At 44.0% G+C, this 17,969-nt stretch overlaps 1 protein-coding gene across 3 annotated transcripts in view; it reads right to left on the bottom strand.

Moving 5' to 3' along the window:
• Positions 1-17,969, bottom strand: part of DENND2B (DENN domain containing 2B) — a 151,757-nt gene that overhangs the window by 5,231 nt on the left and 128,557 nt on the right. For all 3 annotated transcript variants that reach the window (XM_059473776.1, XM_059473777.1, XM_059473778.1), the window contains 2 exons: positions 16,637-16,785; positions 225-402 (listed from right to left, as the gene is read on the bottom strand). In XM_059473776.1, coding sequence (XP_059329759.1) covers positions 225-402; positions 16,637-16,785 — 327 coding nt within the window. The remainder of the gene's footprint in view (positions 1-224; positions 403-16,636; positions 16,786-17,969) is intronic.

Raw genomic sequence — 17,969 nt, 5'->3', positions numbered from 1 at the left:
GTCTCTGACAAGGTGCCAGGTGTGGAAGAGAGGCAGAATAAAAGAGAAGAATAAAGCTACTGCTGCAGCTTTGCCAAGAGGCAGTTGCCAATGAGAACCAGGCAGAGAAGAAACAAAGAAGCAGATTAAAAATTAAACATGTGAGGATTTATGTCCCAGTGGCAGCCCTCTCCTAGGAGAGGCCAGCTTTACTCCAGGCAAACAATTGTGGTGCCAGCTCCTACCTCCTCTACGGGCAGGTCCTTGAGTTTGGGCAGGGAGCTGGAGAGCAGTCCCACCAGGAAGGGGGTAGGGCAGCACACGATGTCAATCATGGACGAGGGCAGGACAGGAATGAAGGTGTGCTGCCAGGAGAAGGGGTACAGCAGGGCCACTACAGCGTGGGAGCAGCTCGACAGGGTGCTGGGGAGAGAGCAACAACCAGGTCAGCAAAGGCTGTTCTTGGCTCACAACACCTTCCACCCGCTGAGAGACTGTTGAAATACAAGTGCCCAAGGTGCTGCCTCTGGCACTCGTGTCTTCAGACAGGCCTTGGTCTCCTTCCAGTCCCTATCCTCTCTGTGCTGTGCAGTGTGGCAGCTCACAGCACACCTCAAACCAAAGGTACAAAACTAGAACCTGTTTCAAACTACAATCCATTTGTTTCATAGCAGATGGTTTGATCTAGAAGCCAAGATTCCATGTTCCCAAAAGCACTCAAAAGCAGCTACTTTGAACAATTCTTAAAACCCAAAAGCAACTTCAGATCTTGGCTGTAACGATGATATCAGTAGTAAAACAACGTAATAGTAATGGTCTTAACTACAGGAACAAAGGGCAAATGAAAAGTAAAATAAAATTGGGAAAAAAATCCTCACAAAAAACTCTACCAAATCAGATATAAAAAGCCCCCAACAATCAATACCTGTTCCAAAGGAAAGCTGGTAAAAGCAACACATTTTTCAAAGATAGTGTATTTTTTGACAATAGCATCTTTTTATTATAATACATTTTAAAGGACTTATTAACCAACTTCAGTGATAAAGGTATTGATCCTGCTCAGCAGAGTACTCTAAAATACAGGTTGGTAGCTCCTAAACCTTAAGGCTTGATATTATCATGGCAAATGTCCTTCCATCTACTGAATCCAATTCTCTTTTTGCAGTCACATGGTTTCCAAAGGTTAAAAATTAAGGAACATCATGACCAAGTGGGTTTTAACATCAGGGGAATAAAAACAAGCTCTCCATATCACAGCTACATTGTCTGCCTCTCGCAGGCTAAGATGACAGAAATTTGGATCCAACATGACTGAACTAATTTTCTTGCATTGCAAACTTCTGCTGTGCTTAATGTAGCTACAAAGAAGTATAAATAATAACTGCAGAGCTGTTACTGCTTTAAAATGCTGGGGAAAGATGCTCATTTCTTCTACTGCAAGACTTGGTGGAGACTTTAGGTGGCATCAGACCTCCACCAGAATAACCTTCATCAGCATTTTTACTTCAGTTGTGAATTGTTCCAGAGCCAGAGGAAAGGTTTCACCTGTTTGTTCCCATCAGTGATTTACCTTCAAAGTTTGCTACATGAGAAAAATGAGATTTAGGGGACAAAGAGAGAAAATGTTGGGGAAGAGCAAATCCTCGTGCTTTACTTTACTTTAAAATTGTTTTACTGCAAATAATCTGCTGGCTTGGTTTTAATTGACACTTCCTTTAAGATCTGACAATCGCAGCATGGATTTATAACAAATGTTGCCTGACACAAGGTTGTTGTAAAATGATGCATTTATATATTTTTTTTTTATAAGAAGCAATGGTGCTGCCATGGCCTCGTATTTTGGCCTCAAGCATTTAGCACAGCAGGCACACTGGTGTGCTTTGGAAGAGCTGTGGAACATGGTACAGACTCCCAGCACTTCCTCTAGATCACTTCAATGACTCCCTGGCATTTTCACCTACAACAAATTCATCTTAGCTGAGCAACTAAAAAAAGAGCCACGTTAAGCTAAAAGCAGGAAGACAAACATTCTTCTGCTCTTCAGTGAGTATTTGTTTCCTCTCTGTAAAATGCCCTTTTGTAACATGTTGTGTTACACGCAGTGCTGTGACGTAAATCAGCCCCTGCAGCCTCTTGTGCCTGCTATTCCCACGCTGGGGAGGCTTTCAGCCTCCAGCACAGGCCACTGGAATCTCTTCCTGAGCTTTCCTGGGAGCCAGCTGGGGCAGGGCCGGGAGCAGAGTGCTGGGGGTGTCCTGTGGCAGCACCCAGCTCTAGTAGGGGTGCCCTCTGCCAGCACCCCAGCACGAGTAACACCGCCCTGGCAGCGCCTTGGCCTCTGCACTTCAGCACTCCACACACAGCTCTTAAATTCAGCCTCAGAAAATCTTTCCTTCTGGAACATCTCATCCCCATGAAACATCCCCTCCAAGCTTCCAGCCCCCAGAATCTCCTGCTGCCATCCCTGATGGACTCCTGCAGGACTCCTACAGCTGTCACCAAACTCCTGCTTGTACAAAGTGCCTGCCCTAGCTGGAAAGTTTCATATTTAGAATGAATACACATCTTTCACTTCAGTGAAATTTCACAGTTTGTAAGATAAAATTCAGAGGTGATATGTATAAAGGAACCCCCAGCCTAAATCTCCAAAATACAGTTCAGAACCTTTTAAAGGGATATTACTGAGGAGAAGCATGTTCAGTAAAGTAAAAAAAGAAAGGCCTACCCTGGGAAACCAAGTGTGCTCCAGTTTTTCCTTTCAAAATGTGCAACCCACACATTATCCAACTGTTCTTGTTTATGAGAATTAAGCAGTAAGGTCAGATGGCTTATTTTCTTTAAGGTGTGTGAAGCACACAAAGTAAAGCAACAGAATCATCAAAATTAGATTTTCAAAATATTTTCACTTTTAATACTCTCTGGCAGTTCAGAGAGCTGGTTTGGAGAGTGGGCTTTTCCATTTGGCCTGTGCATTTTTACAGGAATGCTGCATAATGTTCTAGCTGTTGTTGACACTTCTTGATTTCCATGGGTTTTTTCATCTTGTAAAGAAATTATTTGGAATTTGCCAACATTTTGGTTTTCTCTGTGCCTTTTTATTCACTAGATTAAAAAAAGCTTCTGTGTTTGATCTTCTCCCCGTGAAGGCAGTAATACAAGATTATACAAGTATATTGAGACAGTTCTTAAAGACAAATTTCTCTTGAAGAGATCCTTTATCATGTTACAGGCAAAATATGACATTGCTTCTTTCCCACTCAGAGTTGATTTATGTTCCTCTGGGCTATTTTGTTTCCCAAATCATTTTCTCATGATAGCACACAGAACCTTTTCCTTGTTGTGTCGCTGGCTGGGGAGGTGCAAGCTCAGACTAAGAGCTGAGGCACCAGGATTTCAGACACAGCTGTGACTCAGCTGAATTTTGGAGATGGCTTATGAACACTGTTCAAGTCTACATCAAAAAGCAAATCACTGTGACTTAACAAGAACCTTTTCTGTCCTTTAGATAGGGAGAATGTCTTGTAGCAATTTCTGGGTTGGCAACCAACAAATAACCCCAAGCTTAGGCTGTATCCATATCTTATCGCAGCACAGTTAGCACGCTCTGAGAAGGACAAGCTGCTGCAGGGGATGGACACTGCCCTGGCTGGGATGTCAGTGCTGGCTGTGCTTTTTCAAGGACTGTGCCTTGTTGCACACTGCAAGTCACCAACTCTCTCAAACTGCTGAAGTCATATTCAGTTACAATTTCTACTCCCAATGGAAATATTCCACAAATACCCTTGATAAGTCTCTTTCTGACAACAGCCAACAGCCATTCCTTCCTGCTTCTCCCTCCACACCTAGAACTTCTCACAGGCCCAAGGAAGCTTCACACACTGAGCATCTCCCAAATCCAGGATTGAGCCTCTAGCACAAACAACCAGTTGCTGGTTTGGCTCCCTGATCCTAGCTTACTATTGACATGCACCTCCACAGTCAGTTTGGCATTTGCATTGAAGGAGAAAGCAGGAATATCCCTTTCATTCCTCCACCTCCCCTGAGGGACAGACAAGGTTCCTCAGCCAGGAGAAGAGGGAGGCACCCCTCACATGCAGGGCCAAGCCACCCAGCAGCTCTGTCACCCCAGGCTGGTGCCAGCTCTGAGCTGTGCCAGTGCTCTGGACCGTGCCCTGGACTGGGACCAACTCACCCAGTCTGGGCTCCCTGCTCCCTCACATTGAGAAACACAGCCAAAAACGTAAATTCACAAAAAAAGTGTTTCCACTGTTTACTTTTCCACAACCTTTTATGTTCCTCATCTCTCCCTGCTGATTAAATGATGTCGCTCTGCCCACATTTGCTGAAGTCTTTCATCTGCCCTGTTGACACATTCATGCTGAGCCCACAAGCACTTTGAGTTACCTCCCTGACACACATCCCTTGTCTGCTCAGGAAAGCTTCCTCCCACCTGAGGCTGGAGTCTGGAGGCTCTGTCCTTCCCATCCCTTGACTCACATGGGTATTACACACCAGGATGTCTCCTCATCACAGGCCATGGCCCTGCTTTTCTGGGACAGCTCCTACACTTGGGCCACTGATGAACTGTGTAGCCAAAACAAATCCCTGACACTTCCCTTCTAGATCCTTCCATGCCTCTCCTGATCCTGGATTAACTCCAGTCTCTCACAGAGGTCTGTGACAAATCTGCAAGATAAAAGAGTCTGAGAGGTTTGCAGAGGACTCTGAAGGACTCTGGGGAGAGGCTACAGGCCAAGGGCTCAGCCCAGCTCCCCTCCAGCACAAACAGGCTGCAGAGGTGGAAAGGACAAAGTAGAAAACTTGAAAAGCATCAAATAAAGGGCAAGTGGAAGTAAAATCCGTGGCAGCCTGATAGACTTTGGGTGGAGATGGAGAGCAGGCAGCACTGCTGTTGCTGTGCTGGCAGAAATTCAGGGCAGTACTGTGCTGTGCCAGATACAGTGCACTCCAAGGCCCTGACAAAATAAAGGTTTCTCTGGGTTCATAAGAATAAATAAGAGCAGCATTATTAATCAGGTTGATAAGACTAAGTAATAGCATCAGGGACAAGACATAAATGAAAACTTCTAAGCGTCAGAAGTGACAGTCTCCAAACTCCAGCTGGCTGCAGTGAGCTCCTGCAGCATTCCTGCAGGTCAGCTCTTGAAGTGAGCCCTTGGGGATCTCTGGCTCTGGAAAAGCTGCCTGACAATGGGGACATGTTACTGCTTTCTCCAGAGTGTGGGTGCTCAGCTCCAGGACTCCCCCTGATCCCCAGGTGCTCTGCTCCTGAGGCCCCCTGAGCCCCCACATTAATGGTTTGTCTTTCATCCAGGTTCTGTGCAGTGAGGATACGGTTTTTGTTAACCCACATACCACCAACTACTCACCAAAAAGGGCAGAGAGGAATAAAATAAGAATCCAAGACTTCATTTGCTGTAATGGTGCAGGACATCTCCAGTTTTCCAGCCAGTATAAAATTATCAGACAAGACAAATACAAATTCTTCCTATACAAAATCATCGCTGTTTCTCTGTTACCACTGCTAGGATGTTTAATTGGGGAAAAAATCTTCAATTCCTGTCTTTTGACTTAGATCAAAGAAATGGCATGTTTTTGCAGCTTTTTGAACAAGAACTAACCCTTAAGGGCTGCCATTCCTGATGGCTGTGGGATACCTCCCTATTTGTAGGATTGCTTGCATTTGTAAGGCTCAATTTCACATGATATGGATTCAAAATTTGACTTGTTTTTGAGCTTGTGTGTCTGCCTCTGGATAAACATTTTGGTTTCCAATTTAAAGCAAAGATATATAGAATCAAAATAATTCAGGTAGGAAGAAATGTCAGGAGATCAACTGATCCAATTCCCCCTTGCTTGACACCAGATCAGTTTGTTTCCAAAACCAAATAAAATTATACATTATTTTGTTTTATTAAACATCTTTGCTGCACATTTTTGGTGAAGGAGGTAATGCCCTGTGTGCCCAGGACTCCTACCTAGTGATGTCTAAACTCACTCTGATTTGGCTATGTTAGAAGCCATCTTAAAAAAAATCTTTGTTATGCACACTAAAAAGAGCCTTACTTAGCTGCTAATTTCTTCAGAATAAATTGTTAGCACTAAGTAAAACCTCCTTCTGTAGCCTTGGGCTACACTGAGAAATGAAGGCTCCTCTGGGAGAAAGAGATCATCTTCTTCCTGCAGAGAACCTGAGGGGAGGGAAGAGCAGAAAAGGAAAGGAAAGGAAGGCAAGGAAGAGGCTGAATTAAATGCAAGGAGGTAAAATTAAGATCTGGGAGGTAGACCTGGGAGGGGAGGGAGACAAAATGAGCCTGATGAGCAGGTAAAAAGGAAACTGAGGGCAAAGGGGCTGGGATGGAAAATTAAGAGACAAGACAGTGACTGGCTGGGCTGAACAATGCAAGGACCAGGGAAAACCATTTAATATGAACATGACTAAAGCTATCACACACATATGATGCCAAGGTGAAACTGGTCCCTCCCTGTTGCTATAGGCAGAGGAAAGGAGGTGGGGCTGTCTGATGCCACTTGCCTCTCCTCTGTCAGTACCAGAGAGGCTGAGAGGGGCAGAAACTGCAGGAGGGAAGGTCACAAACCAGGACAGCTGAAGGTGACAGAAGCTCAAAGCCCACTGGTGGCACAGATGGAAATCAAATACAACCAGTGCTCTACACCTCAGCCACTGCTGCTAAGCAGACAGACACAAACCCACAGTTTTATCAGGAAAAATTCTCAAACTGAAAAGTTTCTTCCACAACAAATATATTTACCTGTCCCTGAGAGGAAAAAGATTATGACCAATATAAACACCAGAATTTGGTCTTAACATATTTTTGTTTGACCCAAATTAATTGTAATCCAGTAAATTATCTGGGCACTAATAAAATAATTCTTTCCAATGACTACAGAGCAGTAGGAGTTGCAATCAGGTCATGCCTCACCTCACCAATTAAAGCATGAGGGGACAGGCAAATTACTGTTTTAGGCTTTGATTCAACACAGTATTTCAGCAGAAGCTTCAGCTTTAATTTACTTTCACTGTGCTGAAATACTTTGCTGAAATAAAGCCTCAAAGACCTTTATTTTCCCACTTCTGTTTTAATCAGACCAGCCCTCAAGACATAATAACACCTTGTGAACCACAAGTTCCCTCACTGCTGTGGGAGAGGCTGCTGCAAAGGCAGCAGCAAGGCATGTTGAAGCTTTGGAAATCTGAATAATTTTTACTTTTCTAGAAGCCCTTCAGGGGCTGGGCAAACTTCAGAGGTTCCTTCAAGCCTTTTTAAGGTGGTTTGGAATTAGAGACTGTAATTTTGAAGCTAATAAATATTGTAGTTTCATGTTAATGTATTATTAATACATTTTTTAATTTTAAGAATATAATTTATTTTTAAAGTCAAATAATTAGATTTTAACGTCCTGGATTGAGAATTCCCTGTGGCAGAATCTCCTGTAAAGGGTCCAGCTCTGTGTAGGGGTACACAGGGAGGAGGACTCCCCTGCTGCTGCCAAACACTTCTCCTCACCTGACCTTCAAGTGAATCTGTGAAAATCTGGGTGTCTGCAGGAAGTTTAGGATGGAGGGGTTGCATGTGTGACCTAAAAGAGAGCTCTGAAGCTGCTGAATTTCCTGTTACTAAATCTGATTTCTCTACACTAACCAATAAGATGTTCAAAATCAAAATAGTGGGTTCATATTCCATGGAAAATTGCATTAGTTTGGACTGTAAAAGCCAGAGTAATATTTTGCATTTATTTTATGCAGCAAATATTTAATAAGAGGTGAACTAAGAGTCACCACCTGATGTCTTTAGTTGCTGGCCCAAAGTATGCAGCTAATTTGTATCTCTGATCAGTACCCAATATCCTCCTTTTCAGGAAACACAGACAAATCTGTGCATATTTTAGCTTGCTTTTTCTTTTGATGGCACAGGAGGCCCACCAATGGAAGGCTGTGTTTGAATAAAATTGGGAATTCTCTAGTGTAAATGTGATGATGGATGGGAACACATATAATCCATATGAGGATCATGGGTCCATTTGGCCCATCTCAAATTCAGCAGCCAGTTCTGAACAATTCACAACTCAATCATCACACACACTGCAAGAATTACTGCTACAGTGAACCTCTGGCACAGGGCAAGGAGCTCCCCAAAGCACAAAGAGCAGATCTCCCTGTCTGTTATGGGCTGGAACATCTCTCACCCAGACCTGACAAATATCCACATGTTCTACCAGCAGTGAGGCCACAGCTCAGTCCAGAAGCAGGTGAAAATCCCTCACTCTGCACAGGAGCTGGACAAAGCAGGAACCTTGCTCAACAAGTGAACACTTGCTAGGGTGGGTGACTGCTTTGCCAAGCCAGCAGTGCTGCCCTGGCACCTGTGCCCTCAGCCTCCAGGTCCATCCACACTCCCCGCTCCTGGCAAGCAGCAGCCTGGTGCAGAAGGGACAGCCAAACTTTGCTGGTGCCAGAGTGAAGGGCAGAGTCCAACCACAGTGGCTTCCCTAGTTTGAATGCTGACATATTTGCTGCAAGTGACCTCTGTGATATCTCATGGAATGCAAACAAGTGATAACACTGGCAGGGAGAGAGGGGCACTGAGACTGAGGAGGAAATGCATATTTTCCACATCACATCAGGCCAATTATCAGTTATTGTCCTTTCCAAAATCCTTTAACTATGCTCACAGCTCCAAGAGTGAAGCTGTTTAACCTTCACACCACTCAAATGGCAGTTTTGGCCCATGCAAAGGAGCTAAACTCAAACCCAAGCCTTCTCTTACAAGTAACAAGTCACACACTTCAGGTTTTATGTGGTGCTTCCTACAGGGCAGCAGGAGAACAGCCAAGCTTATAAACCTCTCAGAAAGGAATCCCAGGATGTCCTCACTTGTCTGGCAAAAGCAGGGCTGCAGTTCCTTATCAGTGGGGCACCAGTGACGCACTTAACTTTGGGACAGGTCCAGTGACTACTGAAGGTGAGTTATGGAGAGCAGAGGCAGCAATGCCTTTGTGCTATTGATGATTCCTAGGAGGAGATTTTTTTTGTGATGAACTAAAGGTTACAACCCTGTTTCTGCAATTGTTTTCCCTGACTTGGATTCACAGAGCCATGGTTTGCCTCACTGCAGTGCCAAGGAGCACAGCTCATGGAGCAGACTTGCCCAACATTTTGTGTCATCATCTGGTCTCCTTTTCTGGTCCTTCCTTCTTGTACTTGACAGAAAACTGAGTGGGCAACATCTTCACTGATAAACTCTTGTCTGGCCACATCCCCTTCAGCTTCAGTGTGCAACATCCTCTCCTGGTTTGGGCTGTTTTACCCTCCCAGCATGGATCCATCACTGACACTGAACATGTTCCCACAGCTTCACAGAGACGGACACCATGGAAGATGATGTGCCCTCAGAGGTTCTTTTTTTAAAGCCAGTGGATTTTTCAGTCACATAAAGTAATTCAGATTTTCAATGTTTGATAATTAAACAGCTCATTAGTACATATAAAAGGAGTAAGTGTAGGTTCATTCTGACTATACAAGAGGCTTTCTTTTTGGTTGTCATCCAAATTTTGCAAAAATCTCCAAAATTTACATAATCTGCCAGATTTTAGTTCAGTAAGAGCTGCATTTTCAGAACCAGCTCTCCATCCCTTTTGGGAACACTTGAGTGACAGGGTGGGGTCCCACAGATAACCTGCAGAACACAGCCCTGGCTCAGGCAAAGACCAAGGCTGCATCCCATGGAGCTGAGAGCTGCAGAGCAGAGAACACTGCTAGGAGAGCTCTCCCTGTCTCAGAGAGTAGCTTTGAAGCACTTAATTTAAAAGAAAGCAGAGAAGAGTTGATTAAAGGGGATTGTGGTATTAACAAAGGCTTTATTTTTTGCTGTGTGTAAGCAAGGCACATGAAAGCCCCTGGAGAAAGAGACATGCAAAGTGCCCAACAGAATGAGGACTTGTCTTTTCAAGAAAATGGGATTTGGGGAAAAAAGTCATTGCTTTGACACATCAGCTACCTGCCCAAGCTTTGTCAGGTGGTTGCAAGAAAAAACAAACATTTCCAAGTGTGAAGTTATCCTTTGTATCCACAGAGTTCTCCAATCCTTTTCCTGCAGGACAATTTGTTAGCATGAATCCAGAACTAAAGTGTCTCAGAGCAGGTGCTCCAGAGCAGAGTTAACTCCTTGTTCTTTCCACACTGGGACCTTTGCTCCCACCACCCCTTGCTCACACTGAGGGTTTCAGATTCCCAGGCCATTGCTCCACTGTTAACAGCAGGACAGCTGTAAAGCAGGGTGAAGTATTTTTCTAGGTAGTAACCAGTGAGGAGAGGAACAATCTCCCCCTAATCTATCTCATTTAAAAGCTGAAAAGAGGGAATCTAAATCCTCTTGCAAGGAGCAAAAAGTCAAGTTGGGAAGATGTTGCAATTTACTGCCACATTGTGCCAATAAGCAATCCAGAAGGGAATTACCAAGGAGCAGGGCTGTCTTTGTATCCCATTTCCTTTCATGGGGAAGGGAGAGAAATTTTTTTGCACGAATTGAAAGTGGAAAAATTATGTTTTCCCACTGTAGAGCATTGGCCAAAGCCTGGAGTGACATAAATAAATACCACTGGAAAGCAGGGGAGGAGGGAAGGAAGAAAAGGAAAATTATACAAGCTGTACCCTTCTTGGGACATGGCATATTAAAAATGTCACTATTAGGTTGTTTTCTCTGGGACTGTGGAATATTAAACAAGCCAGAGACTTTGAATGTTCATTTTGTTTCTTGGTCTGTCCCTTTTGCCTGACACACATTTTCCTACTGTCCATGTACAGCTGCTTTGTTGGCATCAGCCATCACCAATCTAAGTGCTGGACAAAGTAATCCAAGTGGTACAAAATGTAATTTACCTCTTGAGAAGAGGGAGAAAAGTGCAAAATTTCTCTCAAGAATCTTGGAGACAGCTCTGCTAGCCCCCTGAACAGGGGCTGGTCTGGCTCTCACTGGAGGAAACAGAAACTCTCTGGTTACACACAGGACAAATGGATGTTTTTGCTGTAGAATAAATTCTGTCTACACTGGATAATTATACAAGGGCTCCTTCCTTCCACTGCAGAAATTAGTGAAAGAAATTCTCTAGCTTATCTTCAGCATATCAGACCAGACAAGCACAATAATCCTGACAGTATTAGTATAACACTTCAAGTTCTTTGGATAAAAATACACCAGAAGAAATGTCAGCCATCCATACGTCTCCTGGGTTTAGAGTGAAGATCTGTGAGCTATTACACATTCCACAGGTGCAGTAGTCTGCATCTCCAAACATCATCTTTAATGCACAGTTGATAATTAAAAGACTACCAAGACCCTGTAGCCTGTGCTCAGAAATGGCACAGACCAGTCAGAGACTGGCAGCAGTAAATTCTCCCTCACAAGCTGGTTTCTGGCATTTATTTTTTGTCAAATTTCTCTCACCTTTCTTTTGCTGGTGATGGGGAAAGTAAAGGAAGTCTTGATTGCTGGCCAAAGCTCACATCTATTTACCTCTCACATCTCTCTGTGCTAATACACGTGTTTTTACCTTTTAAGCTGCAGGTTGGCAGACTTTACAAGTGCTACAAGATGACAGCTACTGGAAAGGAGCTTTCCCAGGCAGTTGGTGAAGCTGTTCAGACCTGACATGGCCATGATTGGTTTGTAAGAATTAAATCCCACTTTTGTTAATAAAAAAGGAACAATAAGGAAATACAAAATGAGCTTGCACTTTAGTAATCGGCCCCAGGAATTAGCTATTCTTGCTTTTCCACTTGACCTTGCTACTGGACTGAGGAGGAATGATTTACTACTAAAACACTGCCACTTATCTCTTATTTAAATTTGCATATTTTATCCTGAGCTACAAGATAATGCTATGATTTTGGCTGCTAGGTTAAAGGATGTTTTTTAGGTAAGCACCAAGAAATAAGGACCAGGCTACCTCTCAGCTCTTGCTGCCAGCTTCTAGCCTGCCCCAAAACAAAAGATTCAAACATGAGGAGAGGCATCACCACTCCCTGAACACGCTGGGCACAGCAGAGCCAGCCCTGACTGTGTCTGTGCGTGAGAATGGGGAAACACTGCTGTGTTCTGAGAGCCTTTGCCCTTGAACACAAGAACACTCTGCTCCTCCTGTGCTCCAGAGTGAACAGAGACATGCCTGTGGGATGACTTCCCCACTATTTACATATTTCTGCTCTGTCCTGGGTTAGTCAGTGTTTCTGTCTCCAGCCTGTAACCTTTGGTCAGGTCTGGGATCTGCCTAGACTTTCTACAATGGTGCTGGAAGAGAGATTCCTCCTGCAGTTCCAAATGCTGTGGGGAGGAGCAGGGTTAGGGTTTTCTCCCTGAGGCCCATGCTGCTGCTTCACTGAGAAGTAGCTGAAATACCTCATATAAAAGCAAAATTCACAACAATGAGAAGCTGTTTTGTCTTTTACAAGAGCAGGATCTCTATAGAAGCATTTCACAGCCCCAAAAGTTTTCAAAAGAAGAATATTGGAGGACTTGGATCCATAGCAAAAAAACAAACGTCATCCAAACACTCCCACTGACTGTGGCTGGCATTGGACTGGACCCGTATGTGAAATGTAAGCAAAATATCCTCAGAGTCCTTCCCAATATAGTGGATTACAGCAAGAGTGGTTTATATATATAAAAAATGGGCTTATAACAAAAGGGCATTGCTATGTACAGGGCCTTCCCTTCCCCTCTCCAAACATTCAGGGGAAAAGGCAAAGACACTGTTCTCCCACACATGGATACATCACCTCCTCAACAAACACATCCACAAATTTGTTTCCCCAGCATAAAACTAAAACAAGCAGAGAAATGTTTTTCTTCCAATGTTTGCCTTCTATTTATTTTTTGTTGCTACCTTTGTGCCTGCAGCAAGGCCAATGTTCCAGAGCCCCAGCCCCCACTGGTTTTGCATCTGCTGCCTCTCAAACCCCAGAGGATGGCACAGGAGCAGCCCCCCTTTGCAGCTGGCAGGCACAGGACTATTCCAGAGCTGGAGTGAACAGGCAGAATGTGGGGAACATAAACAGGGGGTCTCAGTGGGACAGGGATTAGAGATGGCATGAGGCATATCACATCAGCTGTGCTTTCAGCAGATTTTTAAGGAATTGGAGCCTTAAGTTTCCTTTTTAAGAGCTGTGATATTATTATTATTATTATTGTTATTATTATTACTATTATTACTTTTATTCCAAGTTTCTTTATCATTATTTTTGTTTCCCTATGGTCTGCTCCACTGTTCACAGAAAGCAAAATTCTGAAAGGTTGCTGGCAGATTCACATTCATTTTTCAAGATGAGCAAATAGCTGCAGGGATTTATTCACCCAAATTCAAGCAGAAAAAATACATCATGAACTTATTGGGGGGAAAAATACCCAAACCTAACTGCACATATCTATCCAGGGCAGCCTCACAGTGCTGTCATTCAGAACTTTGCTGTTGTTTCCTCAGTACTTGGGAGCATCACTCTCTGTGTTAACAAACAATCTCTTCCTGCAAAGATCAAGGACTTTAAATTTTGGCACATTCTGGGCACTGTAAGAACCATAAATAACAACTTACTGAATGAATCTCACTTCACCAGGCATGACTTTCCCAGACTTGTGTAATGTGTGAAATCATTTATTGCTGGAAACAGGCAGCCACAAAAGCCCACTGCATCTTATTGTTTGAAGCCTAAACCCCAACATCATTTATTTCTAAGCTAGTTTTTGGGTACACACAGAAATCAAACCCTTGTAAAATCATTTTAATTTCCTGCTCTCATTCTTTGGGCACAGAGTGGGCCTCTGAGATATTTAGCTTCTCTTTTTTTCCCACATTACTGGTAAACTCCAGTTTCAGCTAGGATGCCCATAAACAAAAGTCATGTCAGACAAGGCAAAGGTTCCAAGAAGACAGTTACTAGCTCAAAGCCAGAGTGTTTCATTTTAGACTTCATCCCTATTTAAACCATGCAAATCTCAGTAAGTATTGAATTTAAATCCACTGTCACTTTCTCCAGGCTCTTGTCAAAGAACTCATTATTAGTTTCTGATTTACAGTACCTCCTAGATCCCTGTGCTGAGAGGGACCACAGTGCACAAAGCAGAGCTGCTGCACACACAGAGCAGGAAGTGGTCTCCATCCCAGAGTGTTTGGGATCCCAGACAGAGCAGACAAAGGATAAGGAAGAGGTGCTATGTTTCCAGCATGTGACACTCAGCAGGTCAGAGGGTCAGAAGGATAGCTCAGGATCCACAACATGCATAACCTTATCTACCACATCAGATTTTGCCACCCTCTTACCAAATGAAACCAAGTATATACCTACAATAAAGGGTACACGTGGATATAGTAAAGCACATGAACATAAGCCCTTCTTGTAAGGAAAGTTCTGTCCCTTCTTACAGGAGCAAGCACAAAACCTCCCAAGCCTCTCAGATCCATGTCAATCCTCTCTTTTCTCCTGTGTTATGGCCTTTATCCCACGGCCCTCTCTGACACAGAAAAAACAGCTCACTGGAGAACAGTTTCTGCAGGAGAGCACAGTGTAGGGATATGTGTTTACCAAAAGGGATCTTTATAATTCCTGGTTCCTGTTGCTCCTGGTGCCCTATTTCTGTGTGCCAAAAGAGTATAAGTTCTGTGATATACTCTTCTATAAGAGTTCTGTGAGCAGAACTCTTATTCCATGCTCCAAGGCCTGTGGGACTAGGCAGCTACCAAGAGCAAAGTAATTGCACAGGCAAGCCTGAACTCCCAGCCAGGGCTGCAATGTATAAAACCCTGGCTGCCTGATAAAGTCCTGGGTTATCACAAGCCCTCACTATCAGCAACAACTGTTTTCCATGCCAAGCTACCTTGAGCCTGTCAAAGTATTTTTAATTGTTGATTTTCCCTGGACAGTGCCCAGGGCACCATATGACATTGGCTAGGCCAGCTGTCCCAGGGAAATGTTCCAGGGAATGGCTGCTGTCTGTCTCATCCCTCATGGCTGAGGATCTTTCCCACAGGAAGGCCTCCCTGCGGGACTGTGCCTGTGATCCCCAGAACACTACAGAGGAGCAACTGGGAGCTCCAGAGCAGCAGTTGGCAGCTGCACAGCAGAGCCCTCACTTTTGCTGTACCACTTCTGTGAGTTCCCACTCTCATCACTGTGCCATTGGAAGGAATGCAGACCTGTGTCAATCTGAATTACAGTCAGACTTGTGGGTGCTGAAAGAATGGCAAAACAGAAACAGAGAGAATAAGGTGAATAAACATGCTATAGGAAAAGTCAGAAGGAACACACCAGCAGTATTTCTAAAGCTACCTGCTCCAATATTCATGGTGTGATTCATATATCTACTAAAGTACTGCAGAAACCCTGTTCTAGTTACACAATTCTCATCACAGGTTTATGTGAAATTAAGGCACCCCAAATGGTCATTTAAACCAAGGGTTACTGACAAGAGAAGGGACGAAAATAAAATGTTCCTGTTGTTCTAGACACAAAAAAGACTGCTAAGGAAGTAACTTTATAACCTGAGAAGGGTCTGCAGCTTTAAGAAATTCTCCCCTAAAGGTTGTAAAGCTTTTACTATGCAAAGTATTTTTGCTATTATATACACTGGCGGCCACTAAGTGCAGCTATTGTTTCTGGCGGTCATTCAGAGGAGGTCGGGACTGATAAAATGTTTAGCAGAGTTTGTTTGGGTAGATCCATCTGTGTTTTTAACCTCCCATACAGCCTCTGGTGTCCTTTTAAAAGATGCTGGATGTTCCTGAGTCTAATAAATTACAGGCTTTACTTTTATTTGCCTTTTTTTATTATGTATCATGCCACAGAAAAGAATGTCTTCTTTACATTACCCACACTTTTCTGTATGGATTACAGAAGCATCTAAAAAATAAGATGTTTCTTTGCTGTGGGGCAGGGGTGCAGCTTACACAGAGCTCCCATTTCCTTGGGAAAGGCCATGTGGAGATGTGGCTCTCACTCCTTATACCTAGGGATGAGTTCGAGCTTCAGAGGAACAAAGAGGGGAGATTGCAATCAAAGGGCAGGGAAGCAAAAGGTGTGTTCAGAGGTCCTTGCAAGGAGCCCAAGATGGAGCTTCCAAAAGGAAATGTTTTCAGGTCACATGAGCACCAGGAAAAATATCCTAAATAGTTGGGAAGCACTGAGATAGCAATTTAACGCTCCTACTGGCTGGGTTTTGTAGGGCAGGGATTGAAACAGCCCCAACATAAAGTCTCACATTGCACAGAGCAAATCAGGGGAGCTCTCACTTCCCTGCCTGCACTGCATAAGCACAAGGTAAAGCACTTCAGTGACAATTCCTGCTACTCTTTATGAGTACTCTGCGTCCCAAACCTGACAGAAACATTGCTGGCACTACACTGTGTCAAAATGCTGTGCAAACATTTGCTGACTGTGAAGAAGGTGAGAAATTGTATCTCCATTTTACAGGTGGGAAAGACAGAACACCCATGGATGTAAAAAGACTTAAATCCTGCAGTGAAAGGATCCTGACATCTGAAAACCATTCAGTACATTCCCTAAAGCCTCGTGCATCCAGAGACAGCACTGCCCTGCGCGTGTGCCTCAGGTGCCCGCAGCACTCACCTGAGCTTGTCGGCCACGAAGATGACGCGGCGCTCGAGCAGCAGCGAGGCGAAGATGCGGATGATCTGCCGCACGCTCAGGCACCGGAACAGGCACTCGAAGTCCACGTGCTCCAGGCGCGAGTCCATGGGCCTCCGCAGCTCGATGACCTGCACACAGCCAGCAACAGCGGGGTCAGCACTGCCTGCCAGGGGCCTGCAGCCAGCCCGGCCCTGCAGGGCGGCCACAACTCACAGAGAAAAGCAAGGCACAGTTCTTCCCAAGAATATTTCTGACATTCACACTCTCCGAACCTCAGAGGAAGAAAGAACAATTCTTATCTTTTTTACTGCTCCTGTGTTGTTCACAAGTGGAATGCATCGTGGAAGATTGTTTACCTGAAGGGAATTGATAACTGGATTGTTTTGTTCCCTGACCACCCAAATCCAGGGGTGAGTGTGGGGACTGTCAGCTGACAGTGACAAGATTCTGTGCAGTAGAGTGCAGTTGAGTGCTTGGCAGATTCAGTTTGGATGTAACATAACATAGTGTAATATAATATAGAATAATATAGTATAATAAATTAATTAGCCTTCTGATAAGATGGGGTCCCCCTCATCATTCCTCTCCTTAGTCGGGGGTGAAAATATCTGCTATACTGCAGCACTGCCCCGTGCCTGAGGGGACACACAGTGACGCAGCCCCTTGTGTGCAGGCACAGAAAAACGGTGTATTGCACAATTCCTGGCATGCCATTCTTCCCAGAATACAGCTGTGTGCACTGTCTGCTGTCATCTCCAAGGGAAGCATAATTCCCCCTTCCAAACATTCTGTAAGGGATATAAAGCTTGGCTGAGTTGAGAGTATGAAGCAAGTAAACAATCAAACACTGGAGATGGAAGCTTACAGGGTTGAAAGAGCCATAAAGTCAAGGTAAATTGGGTTCTGAACTTGGCTAACAATTCATATTAACATCTACATAGGAGCCTGGGACTCAACTAAAAGGCCAGGAAGACTCTGAACCCAATTTACTTCATTTCCACTCTTCTGTAATGTGCAATTCACTAGATAATGTTTAAAATCTTTCTCTTTTCATATAAAGATACATACATATATATACTTAACTGGGGAGTCAGGACAAGGTCTTAGAAGGTGAGTTGTGACATCCCTTTACAGTCTAATTTTCATACTTCATCCATGACCTCTGGCCCTCTCCTTCCTTTTCTCAAATGCCTTTTCCTTGATTCCTTTATTACATCTTCCTTTACTCTGCAATTGACATGTTCAGATGTGGAACTTGAAGACAGAGGACAGAAAAAAGAAGAGGGAAAAATAACATGAAGAAGAGAGTAAC

The sequence above is a fragment of the Ammospiza nelsoni genome, chromosome 6 (assembly GCF_027579445.1).
Source record: "Ammospiza nelsoni isolate bAmmNel1 chromosome 6, bAmmNel1.pri, whole genome shotgun sequence".
NCBI lineage: Eukaryota > Metazoa > Chordata > Aves > Passeriformes > Passerellidae > Ammospiza > Ammospiza nelsoni.
The sequence above is the reverse complement of the archived record's forward strand: the minus strand, read 5'-3'. Positions and strand labels throughout refer to the sequence as shown.